This window comes from Echinops telfairi, unplaced genomic scaffold (assembly GCF_000313985.2).
Source record: "Echinops telfairi isolate 266 unplaced genomic scaffold, ASM31398v2 ScPeMD7_443;HRSCAF=831, whole genome shotgun sequence".
In the NCBI taxonomy this organism is placed as follows: Eukaryota; Metazoa; Chordata; class Mammalia; order Afrosoricida; family Tenrecidae; genus Echinops; species Echinops telfairi.
The window spans coordinates 67,973,275-67,986,956 of record NW_022104341.1 but is presented as its reverse complement, the minus strand read 5'-3'; the positions used below and the strand labels follow the sequence as shown (position 1 = coordinate 67,986,956).

The 13,682-nt window shown below is 37.8% G+C and overlaps 1 protein-coding gene across 4 annotated transcripts in view; it reads right to left on the bottom strand.

Annotated features, from left to right (window-relative positions):
- MYSM1 (Myb like, SWIRM and MPN domains 1) overlaps positions 1–13,682 on the bottom strand; it is a 47,811-nt gene that overhangs the window by 16,434 nt on the left and 17,695 nt on the right. For all 4 annotated transcript variants that reach the window (XM_045291805.1, XM_045291804.1, XM_045291806.1 and 1 more), the window contains exons 6-9: positions 6,847–6,945; positions 4,680–5,449; positions 3,007–3,137; positions 1,627–1,730 (exon numbers count right to left, since the gene is read on the bottom strand). In XM_045291805.1, coding sequence (XP_045147740.1) covers positions 1,627–1,730; positions 3,007–3,137; positions 4,680–5,449; positions 6,847–6,945 — 1,104 coding nt within the window. The remainder of the gene's footprint in view (positions 1–1,626; positions 1,731–3,006; positions 3,138–4,679; positions 5,450–6,846; positions 6,946–13,682) is intronic.

Here is a 13,682-nt window from a genome sequence, read left to right as displayed (position 1 = left end):
TTGGATTTAAAAGAATTTTAATATATTGCAAACCTCACTGATGCCTTTGGGAACTGAAAGAGAAAGTGTTTTTAAACACTATTCCAAGACTGATTCTTCTTTTTTTAAGATCATTTTATTAGGGGGCACTTACAGATCTTATAACAATCCATATATCGGGCGGGGGCAGAAAAAATGAGAACCTGATGCCAGGGGCTTAAGTGAACAGCAAATGTTTTGAGAATGATGAGAGCAATGAATGTACAAATGTGCTTGACACAATTGATGTATGTATGGATTGTGATAAGAGTTGTATGAGCCCCTAATAAAACGATAAAAAAAATCCATATATCAACTGTTCCAAGTATATTTGTACATGTTGTCATTATTTTCTAAACATCTACATTCTATTTGAGCCTTTGGTATCAGCTTTTACCCACCCTCCCACCCTCATGAACCCTTGACAAACTATAGATTATTATTAATTTCTTATACCGACCGCTGTTTCCCTCCCCCAGTGGTTTCTTTCCCCCTCTTCTCCCCACCTTCCCCCTACCCTTCTGGTATTGCTATTCCCAATTCCTGAGGGATTTATCTGACCTGGATTCTGTGTGTCCTGAGCTACCTATCTGTACCTGTGCACATGCTCTGGTCTAGCCCACAGTGAAAGGCAGGACTGGGGTCGTGATAGTGGGGTGGTGGTGAGGAAACCTCAAGAAACCAGAGGAATATTGTGGGCATCGGTGCTATACTTCACCGTGGTTGACTCATCCCTTCCTTATGCCTTCTGTGAGGGGATGTCCCATTGTCTACAGATGAGTTTTGAGTCTCTGCTCCGACCCCCCTCGTGCTCAACAATGTTTTTTTATTAGCTTTGGGTCTTCTGATGCCTGTTTCCTGATTCCTTCGACACCTCATGATCACACAGGGACACCTTATGATCACACAGGTTGGTGTGCTTTTTCCGTGTGGGCTTGTTGCTTCTTTGCCAAATGCCCAACTGTTTATCTTCAAGTTTTTAAGACCCAGATGCTATCTCTTTTGATAGCCAGGTACCATCAGCTTTCTTCACATTTGCTTCTGCACCCATTTTGTCTTCAGCAATTGTGCCGGGAGGTTGGGCATCACAGAATGCCAGGTTGTTAGAACAAAATGTTCTTGCGTTGAGGGCGGGCTTGAGCAGAGACCCAAAGTCTGCCCACCTTCTCAATGTATTGCCATATAAATATATGCATCTATGCCCATATCTCTATTTTTATGATTTAATATATTTACATAAGTGCATACCTATGTTTATACCTCTATCCACAGAAGAAAAGCTGATTCTTAAGAATTAAACCACCACCAACAAAAACCACATGAAAATAATGGAAAGAAAAAAGAAGCATTAAATTTCCAAACTAAAACCAAACCGTCTAGATCACTTCAACAAAAACAAGAGCGAACTCTATAAAACTGTCACTGGACTTTCAGGAGTTGATGTTTTGGGGGCTGGGAGGTAGGGGCGTTTTTGCCTCCATAGCCAATGCGAAAATGAGTGAATGGCTCGGGAACACCAGGGAAAACACATTCTTCACTAAATGGCCACTTGCTCTACAGTTACAGGGAAGAGAGCAGGATCATTCAGAAGGCAAAGGGCAGGCTCACCATGGACTGCAGACGCTGGGCAAGTTGGTAAGCTTCTGCAGTGTCTTTTCTGTCTCTGATTCTCACTTTATCAACTGGCTGCGGTTTGTTATATACAGCCTGTTCTATTCGAAGGAAGGAAAAACAAAACAGTCATTTTATGGAACTCGTTTGTTAAAATAGGGAGACACATCTATACCAACTATCAATTTTATGGTGCTTTCTAGGCTGATTTTCTTGGTTTTGTATTTTTTTAACAGTTGGGCTTCTATAATACCTTATATCACAATCATACATTTGATGAGTTACTCCTGTGTTACCGTAATAAACTGCTTTTATTCTAAGCAAATCTGAATCCAATAGAACACTCAGGAAGCGGGGAGCTTGTTTAATTTCTGATTACAGGAGCACTAACCCGGCTTTGAGGGAGCCTGGAGGCACAACAGCTAAGAGCTTGGCTACTCACCACCTAGTGGCTTAGGGAGAAAGACCCACCTCTGCTCCCGAGAAGGATGCGGGCAGGGGAGGTCTACTCTGTGAGCCCAATGGACACAACAGCTCCTAGCAACAGTCAATACGGCTTTTGGAAGCATCATATAGAAAACGTGACTTTACTTTTTAATGAATGAGGAAGCAAAATTGTCTTAGTTTCCCCAAAAAGCCAGTCTCAATAGACAGAGTTATGGCCATAGAAAAACACTGATATCAAAGACAGACTCTACCACAGACAATAAAATAATCTGATAGGAAATTTTTAGTTAGACGTTCATTTTCACAGATACAATATACTCTTGTTAAACAATGGGCTAAAAAGTTCCAATTACCTTATCACTGCGTTACTAGTGCTACAATTTTCTTTAAAAGGTTTGTGTCAGGTCAATGAAAAGGCAGAATACATTTAAATACATGCATATTCATCAACTTTACATTTGAAAGAACCTAAGTAAAAGAAACTTTCTTCCATGAAAAAATATTTTGGCACTTTTATTACATGTTACTGTAGAGGTTCATGAATTATTTCCTTTATTTAAACATTGCTAGACAGAATTTCTAGCAGCAATACAGTATCTGCAAATTAAATGGGCTATTGCTATTTCTCATAAATTCCTTTTACCTGACAAAAAACATTGCATCCTTAATAATATTTTTACTTAGATTGCATAATTTTTCCTTTAAAATCACACCAATTTTCATTGTGGGTCAACGGAAAATAAAGTTTAATCAACAGAAATATGATTTAAAGCAAAATCTGCAAATGTCTAATCCATAATACGACAGAGTGTCTTTCAATCCTCTTATCTCTATCTCAAGCTACTTAAATTCTAACTATCAAAGAAATTAATGGGCCCTATAAGGATAAAAAATGTCGAATAAAAGATGTTGTTGGGTTTTTATTTTTACCACATCCAAAATTGATTGCTCCTATCAATTCGAGGTATGTATGAATCCGTCCAATACAATTAACATCCCCACAGTTCTTCAGGCCAGGACGTACTGAGGTCTTATTTAAGTATTTCGGTTTGCATATCTCCCTAATTAAGAGATGGAAGTACAATTATTTTGGATAAAAAAAACATTAAAATCTCTCTGGGGAGAACTTTTAATAACTGAGTTATCTTAAAATTTAACCTCATCTTATTGTGTAAATGTTTATAAATACAAAGCTAATATCTTTAAATGATGTAATAACTCACAAATACAGTAGGATTTGTACAAGCATTAGTTACCAGTAAATTCCATAGATTCCAGTTACCCCCAGGACCTGGAAGTGGTAGATAAGAAGCTACTCCATCTACCCAGCCAAATTCAATCCAGCCCAAATCTTTTAATAGAAGGGGCACTTTGGGAATATACTGAAAGGTTTTAAAACAAGTTGCCACAGAGATGATTCCAACTGATGGTAGTGACCCCCGTGTGTCAGAGTAGAACTGGGCTTCAGAGGGTTTTCATGGCTGATTTTCCAGTAGTTTATACCAGGCCATTCTTCCAAGGTGCCTCTGGGTAGACTCGAACCACCAACCTTTCAGTTAGCAGCCACACAAATGAATTGTTCATTAAAAGTACTCAGTATTGCCTTACAAATTTTTAATATATCACGTAGGCTCATCCACTTTTACTTTGCTGGACACTGCTTTTTAAAATAGTTGATTATCTTATAAACCCTCAGATGTTTTACATTAGATTTTAATTACTATGCCAATAACCATTATGTGTTTACTTTCAATAGAAAATGAAAACAGACACTGTAGAAGACCCAAAGGAAATCAAGAAGCTTCCAGAGGCAGAAAAAAATTGATGTCTAAACAAAACATTTACTGAATATACTTAGTACAAGATGTTAAACAGCATTATATAAAATGTAAGAACACAGGACTTGATAGCAGTACTATTTACTGGACTTATGCCAGATCATATTACATATCCTTAAATCTTCATAGTAATCCTACACATTGGAAACTATTATTCCCATCTTACAGATGAGGACACAAGGCCAGGGAATTAAAGCCCTTACTTCACTATCATGTCAGGACTCAAGCACAGGTGTTATAAACCAGACACTAAGATATATAACGTAAGTGTTTCTTTTAATGCCAGGCGTTGTTCCTTACAAGTATGCATTCCTATGGCGCCACCCTTAGTCATAAGCTGACCCTAACCATCTGTATGACAGCTATCACTCAAAGAGTGAAACCCCTTTCGAATATGGCCATCCTAAAAAGACAAGTGACTTAATACTGGGTCAATTTAATGGAATTGATTGATTTAACAAACCCGGTTATATTTTCCTTTGGTAACCTCTCTAGGTTTAGCTACTCCAAGAGGAACAAGAAGATCCCTGATTCAGCGGAAGCGAAAAACATGGGGCAAAGGAGCATCTCCGCTATAGCTGTCGACGACAATGCTTACCAAAGCTTTCAAAAAAGTTCCACACTGAGAAATTCAGTCTCACTTTAACTATGATGGCAAGCTCTCTGGATCACGATCAGTGTAAGATACAACATTCTTAATAGGCCTCATTAAACTACTCTAAAGTGCCATGAGTTTTAAAACAGGACATAAAAATAATTTCTTACCACTGATCCAAAATGTAATTCCTAATTTTCAAATAGCGTTCTGGTGTTTTTGCTTGGCGTCCCTCAAAAAACTCAGGAATTGCTTGTTTTTCTTCTTCCTGAATGACATTTCTATCTATTTCTATTTCTTGTTCTGGTGGCTTAAGCTCTTCTTCTTCAGGGTTTTCTTCTTCACTTTGACAGGAAGAATGAAAATGCATTTCCTTTTCACTCAAAGCTTTCTGAACTTCACAAGGCTCTAGACGAGGCACTTGTCTGACACCATCTCTCAGGCCATTTTCAGAATGCCTGCCGCAGTGTTCGATCGATTCGTTACGTTGCTCATCATGTAAGTCAACTGGTTTGTCACTGCTGCTTTGTGTTTCCGTCCACGATGGAATGACTGGGCTTCCAAGGGGCCCTGCCCCACCTTGCTTTATATTCTGACGATCCTTGGAACTCTTAGAAAAGCACACTTTCTCCGTGTCAGAAGCTATTAATTCTCCCCAACTGGTTTCATGATTTTTACGCTCAGGAATATCTAATAAGATACCGCTCTGTGGAGTCTTTTCTGGTGCTTGAGAAGTTAACTCATCTATAACATCTGTGATATCCACTTCTTCATCATCAGATAATGTTTCTATTTTTACAGCATTCAAGGTGGGATCAGTGAGTCCCCTTAAACCTGATGGTGACTGTGTCCACACTTTTTTCCCTTCATCCTCACTTTTAACCTGAAGTTCACAGCTCTTCTGATTCGGTATTTCCTTCTCCACACCATCTAATTTTACCTTATTAAAAATCAGGTGATTTTAAATTATTATCACATAAATTTTAACATATGAAACATTAAAAAAACATTAATATAAAATGTAAGCACTAGCACAAAAAATACAGACACATGAAATGCTATTAAATTAGGTATATGTCAATGTTATATTAAATTTCTAGTGTGCTTTCTTTAAATGACTTACAATTACACTTTAAATGAAAATGATCATCATTTCAAATTTCCATAAATATACTTGACTCATGCATGATCTGATGATCTTAAAAAAAAATTACAAAATACTGTTTTTCAATATTAGGTCTTAAAGAGTCTGGCTCAGATCAATCCTAAGAAATGAACCAATAACTGTGATACTAATGTATTTTATAAGATTAATATATTCATAAAGGCTTGGAATATCAAAACTCTCCATTGATCACTTCTTACTATGCAAAATAATCTTTAATTTAAAGGAATTCATTTGAGTAACCTCACAAAGCTTTACTTAGTAAATTAAAATCGTCTTTCATTTAAATAGACAGTAGCAGCAAACTGTAGATTCATTTAATATAGTTGCAATATTATAAAGGTTGTAATTTAAGAAAATTATTTCCCATATCTATGACTTTAGACATATCTGATAATGTAACAAGAAAAAGATTATGAAAGTCAGTGAGTGTGACTTGAAATAAAATTTTCATAAACAAAATTTTAGCAAAAGCTTATTTATACATGACTGGCACACGCTCAATGGACAGGAGGGCTTCTGAAGCGGTTGTGGACTATAACGTCACATATTTATGGTCAGCTGCTTAGTGTGTCAAGGGAAACATAAGGTATATAGAGCACAGCTCATTATTTACATGAAAATATAACACCACATTTCACCCAAGACATTTCCAAATTCTTTGTAATTATGTCCACAGAACTTAAACAGAATACATTTCAAAATGTTAACTATCAAAAACTACATGCTTGAATAATGCATAGAAGATCTGAAAGATGAAGGCACTAAGCTATAGCTAAGCCTTTCTGAACAGATAGGTTTCAGAATTATATTACATGAACTTTTAGGTTCAAATCATACTCCAAATGTTCTTGTAATACAATTTTTTTTAAAAAGCTATTTTTCTGGAGGAAACATCAAAATAAGGTTTTCACTTTGCCATCAAGTCATGCTTTGCAAGATGCTTCTGAGCAATTCTATTTTGTTCTAAACTTAGTTGCCAAAAACTGTATCAGACAATGTGACTGCCTACTTTACTAAAGCACTTACAAACTCAATCAACAAATGGATGAGACATGATTTTTCCTATAAGAACTTTTAATAAGGCATTTATGGCTAAAATGTTTTTGATTATTGATTTCGTTTTTCCTAAATATAATCCTCATGAACTGGGATTTTTATCCTTTGCTTACCTTATTTTTAAAATACTGTCTGGCGTAACTCTTCACTTGTAAAACTGTACGACTTCCTATTAGCTTTGCAATTTTGGTCCACCTTCGACCAAATTTAGCCTATTACCAAAATGAAAAAGAAAAAGCTTATGATTAACTGGTTAGCATTCCAAGCAAGTGACACTTTACAAAGAAATAAAAGAACAACCAATCTTTTCTTTTCTAAAGTACACGCCACTGACACCTCCCACTGGGCTGTAAAATCAGCCTATATCTTCTTCTGGAACACGAACATCTAAAAACTGGCTGAAATGAATGGTAATGTCATTTTTTATAGCTATATAAAATAAAAATCTAACATATTACCTAGCCATATGTTATTTATATTACACTTATGATACTCCAAGATAACATTTTCAAAGAATTACGTGTCTGAAAGGAAAGCAGGTTGTATTTTCCAATTACAGGCTCAACTGAATATGTCCTGAAAATAGTTTCAAAATAAATTTTTGTTTTACTAAGTTTCCATCTTTTGCAACATCAATTACATGCCCCACGGTACCTATCTTTATATAGATAGTCACAGTAGCCTGTCTCAAAAGACTGAATCACACATGAAGCCCACTACACTCTGAAGGGCTTCAGTTCTAACAGTAAAACTGTGATGAACAACGTACAGCATGAAGGAGCGCCTATGTGTTCTGAAGTACGGAAAGGAATTTATATAATTTTAGGGCTGAAAAAGCTTTTTAGAAAGGAAGTCTATCATCTGATTGAAAAGGCTTTTTCACAACAGTTTCAAATAAGACTTTGGATTTCCCAAGGCAGTTCAGCAATTTAAATGTTTTGCTCCCTATAGTTTTTAAGAGTTCTACACAAACAAATAAAAAAGCCGCAACTCAGGGAAGCTGATTCCCAAACTAGGTTGACAGGCCAGGCAGCCATGCCTAATGGTGGCAACTACTTTTCAAAGATCTGACATAAACGATATACCTGAACACCACAGTTACTTCTGACACTCATCAGCAGTTATGATATAGGCATTTTTCCTTAAAAATGAAAGTACTTGTGAAAAATTATTTATAATCACATCTTAATTATGTAAGCTTGTTTTTAACTAACATTAGCTAGGATCTGCTTAATGAGTTAGTTGTGGAATGAAACAAACAGTGAAACCTGTGAAAGCCAGCATTCCTTCCACCAGACTGGCTGGTCTGTCCAGCTCTCACAGCCTTTTTCCACCTTTGAAAGTTTCTACCACTCTCTGCTAGTGGGATATATCTGCTTTCTTTTTCCGACAAGTTTCTGCCTTATACAGATTCCAGTTTTTTTTAAAGCTAGTAGGGGTTTGTGTACATAAAAAGTTGGAAAGGGGAAACAGGAAAACATTGACCAATTTCTAAAGAGGGAATAAGGACAGTTGGGTCTATTCAAATTCACGGTGACCTGTGTGAGAGTAGAGCTTTGCTCCATAGGAATTTCTTTGGAAGATTTTTCAGAAGTAGACTGCCAGCGTTTCCTTCCAAGGCAACACTGGGTAGCCTTGGGCCTCCAAGCTTCCAGCCAGCAGTCTTGAGTTTACAGTTTGCACCACCTCCCTTCACCCTTCTGCCAAGCCTGAGTAATGGAGGCAACAGTGGTTCAGTGGCAGAATTCTTGCTTTCCATGCAGGAGACTCAGGTTCAGTTCCTGACCTGCACGCAGGCACATCCACCACCCTTCTGTCAGGGGAGGCTTGTGTGTTACTACAATGCGGAGTAGGTTTCATTGAAGCTCCCAGACTAAGACAGACTGGGAAGAAAGACCTGAAGATCTTCTTCCAAGTCTCAGCCAATGAAAATCCTATGGGTCACAACATCCTGATGGCTTAATCTGTCTGTCTGGTTGCACTGTGCATGGCGTTGCCAATAGGGCGTGCACTTGACAGAGGGAGCAACACAAAGCCTGAGAATATTCGGTCCATAAATAAGGTAGATCACAAAGTTTCAAAGGCTGGACTAAAAAGGGGCTTCAAAAAGTTCATGGAAAAAGAATGAAAAGACAATGGAATTTTTCAATTAACTTTTTAAAGCTGCATGTCTAACCAAGAGTGGTTTACTTTTTATGAAAAAAAGTATTTCTCTCTATAGACAGAAATCTATCTATCTCCGTAGATGTGTACATAAATAAATTTTCCATGGGCCTTTTGAAGTCCCTCACATTCACAAAACAAACCTGGAGAGAACAAGGGATACTGGTTACCTTAGAAAAAAACTAAAAGCTGAACCAAAAGAAAAGGAGATACTTAATGCTCTATAAGTATCAAAAACAAACAAAAAACTACATTCGGTTGGGTAGAGTTCAACTTAGAGATACTAAAGGACAGAGTAGAATTGCTCCACAGGATTTCCAAGACCGTAAATCTGTATAGGAACCTAATGTTTTTCCCACAAAAGGGCTAGTGAGTTTAATCAATGGACTTTTTGGTAAGCCGCCAACAATTACCACACTGTGGTTCCAGAACTCTTCCCTACTACATGATCCCCACTGGCATCCAGTGGATTCCAACTTATAGCACCTCTAATGAGGATTTTCCAGGCTATAAATCTTCATGGGAGCAGATAGCCACAATTTTCCTCCTTGGAGCAATTGATGGGTTTACATTGCCTACTGCACAGTTAGCGATCTAATGCTCATCTATCTGACAGTCCTACCAGGGTTCTGTACATTTCTGAACATGAACATGAAATGTTCTGAACACGAAAATGCAGTCGTAAATAGGACCCAATAGTTCTCAATCCATTTGCATATGTATGCCTCTTTAAGGCCACTACATCTGTCAGTTTGCTGTACTGTACAGCTTGCATGATGCTGTGGTGCTGGAAGCTGTGCTACTGGTGTTTCAAATACCAGTACATCACCCATGGTGAACATATTTCAGTTCCAAGCTAAGAGCAAACTTTGAAGAATAGGCTAGTCACTTCTGAGGGATTAGCCACTAAGAGCCTTCTGCAGAGCAGCACAACAATGTCAGATATATTGCCAGAAAATGAGCCCCTCAGGTTGGAAAGCACCCAAAACAAAACAGGGTTGATATTAATAGACATTTGCTGGTGGGAGTGACTCAAAATTAAAAGAAAAAAAACAAAACAGAAGCCAACATCCATTAATAATATCCAAAACCAAACTTAATACCACCCAATCGATTCCAACTCATAGTGATGCTATAGGCCAGGGTAAAACTCCCCTTTGGGTTTCTGAGGCTGTGTATCTTTAAGGGAGTAGAAAGTCCCATGCTTCTCCTGTGGAACAGTTGGTGGATTTAAGTGGCGGGCACCTTGAGGTTTTCAGCCCAGTGGGTAGCCCGTTACACCACACCACTTCCTCCCATTAATGATAGTAACAAAAAACGGATGAAGCATGCTTCTAGGATAATTGGTAGTAAACAAAAGTAAAATGGAGTGCATAAAGATTGATATCCTAGGTGTTGGTCAGCTAACATGGAATGGCATCAGTCATTGTGAATCAGACAATGATACAGTTTACTATGTGGTCAGTGACAGGTTCAAAAGGAATGGCACTGCATTAATCATCAAAAAGATCATTTCCAAGTTCTCTATTTTGAAGAATATGATATATGGACTTCCCTATAAGAAGTCCAGTTAATATAACTATTCAAATTTACATACCAATTACTAAATCTAGTAATGAAGAATACATTGAATAATGCTACCAACATCTTCAGTCTGAAATTGGTCACACACACAATCACGATGCAAGGATAATTACTGAAAATAGAAAGAACAGTTGCAGGACAACAAGGCCTTGGTGACTGAAGAAACAAAGATGGAGACAGCAAGATAAAATTTTCTAAGACCAACGGCACCTTCATTGCAAATATACTTTTTTCAACCACAGAAATGATTATTGTACATGTGAATTTGGCCACATGGAATACAGAAGAATCAATGAGACACTGTAAAAATCCTGATAATCATCAGCCAAAACAAGGCCAGGGACCAACTGTGGAGCAGACCATCAACTGCTCATGTGTAAGTTCAGATGGAAGCTGAAGAAAATGGAAACAAGTCCAGAAATGGCAAAATATCTCACGAACGCTGACTTACTGAACACCAAGGAGAACTGTGCGCTGTGTGATGACACCAAGGGCCTACTGTGTGAAAAAAGCGAAAGGTGACTCAAGAAGAAAAACATAGTGGATATCAGAGACTCGAAAATCTGCTCTGGAACGTTGCGTAGCTAGAACTAAAGGAATCAGTGACGAAGCCCAAGAGTTGAACAGATCATTTCAAAGGGCAGCTTAAGGCACAGTATTAAAGAAATGTGCCAAGATCTGGACTTAGCAAGCCAAAAAGGAAGAATATGTTCAGTACATCTAAAGCTGGAAGAACTGAAGAAAACATTTAAGCCATGAGTTACAATATTGAAGGATATTAGGATCAAAATAATCAGAGATGTACATATAACCTCCTCCTTGGGGGACCGACAGCGGAGAAGTGGGTGAAGGCAGACATCGGACAGTGTAAGATAAGACATAATAATAATAACTTATAAATTATCAAGGGTTCATGGGGAGTGGGGAAGGGGGAGGGAGGGGAAAAAAAAAGGAGGAACTGATACCAAGGGCTCAAATAGAAATAAATGTACAAAAGTGCTTGACACAATGGGTGTATGTGTGGATTGTGATAAGAGTTGTACAAGCCCCCAATAAAATGATTTAATTATTTTTTTAAAAAATAATCAAAGAGAAAAGAAATAGTCATTTTGTCAAAAAGAACTGGTCCATATATCGAGAGGTAGCATATGATCAAGAGCCACTGGTATTGAGGGAAGAAGTTCAAGCTGCACTGAAGGACTTAGCCAAAAACTAGGCTCCAGGAATTGACGGAAGACCAACCGGCATGTTTCAACAAGCTGCTGAAGCATTGAAAACATTCACTCACCTATAACAAGAAATTTAGACAGATACTTGGCCAACTGATGAGAAAGGTTCCATTTCTGCTCATTTCAAAGAAAGATGAGCTCACAGAATGTGGAAATAACCGAACAATATCATATGCAAGTAATATCTGTTGAAGATCATTAAAAAATGGTTGCAGCAGTACATTGATAGGGAGCTGCCAGAAATTCAAGCTGGATTCGAAAGGCCATGGAACAAGGGATATCGTTACTGACATCAGATGCATATTGCCAAAGGAAGGGATACCAGAACACTAGAGAGACCTCTACTTTTGTTTCATTGATGACTCAAAGGCAGCAGACATGCGTGGATGGATTTGAGAAAAATGGGAATTCTAAAGCCCTCCACCATGCTCATGGCGAGCCTGTACATGGGCCAAGAGGCAGCAGTTCAAACAACAAGGGAATACTGACAGCATGGTTTTAAATCAGGAGAGGAGTGGTCAGCAAAGTATCCTTTCACTGTATTTGTGCAATGTGTACGCTGAGCAAATAACCTGAGCATCTGGATTGCATGAAGAAGGATGCGGCATCAAGATCAGAGGAAGACTTATTAAGAACCTGAGATATGTGGATAACACAACTCTGTTTGTGAAAACAAGGAGAACTTGAAGCACTGGCCGATAAATGAAGACGAAGGACAGACTACAACTTAACATAAAAAACAAATCCTCCCAACTGGACCAATAGACAACATCATGATAAACAGAAAAAGGATGGAAGTTTTCAAGGATTTAATCTTTCTTGGATCCTCAATCTACACTGATGGAAGCAGCAGTAGAGAAATCAAACCATGTGTTGCATTGGGTAAATATGCAGCACAAGAGCTCTTGAAATTGTTAAAGACCAAGATGTTACTCTGAAGACTAATTTGGGCCTGACCCAACCATGCTACTTCAGTCACCTCAAATTCAAGTAAAAGATGGATAATGAGTAAGGAAGACTGAAGAGGAATTGATACACTTCAATTACGGTACTAGTGAAGAATATTCAAAATACCATAGACTGCCAGAAGAACAAATAAATCTGTCTTGGAAAAACCACAGCAAGAATGTTCCTTAGAAGCAAGGAGGGTGAAAGGTTTGTCTCACATACTTTGGACACTTGATTAGGAGACCAGTCCCTGCAAAAGCATATTATGCTTGGTGAAGTAGCGTGTCAAAGTAAAAAGAAGAGCCTCTGAAAGATGGTTTGACAGCGTCGGCATCACTGGGTTCAAATGCAACCCTAGTGAGCATGGTACAAGAAGGGGCAGTGTTTTGTTCTCCTGTACACAGGGTCACCATGTGTTAGAACCAACCAATACCACCTCAAAAACAACTCGGACAAGAGGCAAAACCTCAGCTCTCAGTACCCTTAAATAAATGGCTAATTATATATAATTAGTCATATAATCATTTAATACTGAAATGCTAATACATAAAAAAACACCATAGTACAGGAAAAAAATTCCAAGAAGAGATAAAACCTTCAAGATAAGTTTATGTGTGTGTACTACCTACCTATATCGTAGTAATGACTATAAAAATACACATTTTCCATCATCTGTAGAACTGCTAACAATGCTATATTTTGATTAATATTCCTCAATCTTACGTAAGTATGATTACATATTTTGGTATGGAATATATAAATACATAATTTCAAAATTAATTAAAGAAGCACTGAGAAACATATACCGTAAAAGGAAAAGAGGCAACTCACTTTTAATAGTGGAAAACCAAACCAACAAAGGAAAACAAACCTCAAAGTTGTGTTAAGTCTCTTCACATTAAAGAAAACTATCGGGGACTGAGCATGATAGTGGGACAGGAGGAAAATCAAGGGAAATAGAGGAAAGAGCTGGGAGGCAAAGGGCATTTATAGAGGTCTAGATAAAGACATGTACATATGCAAGT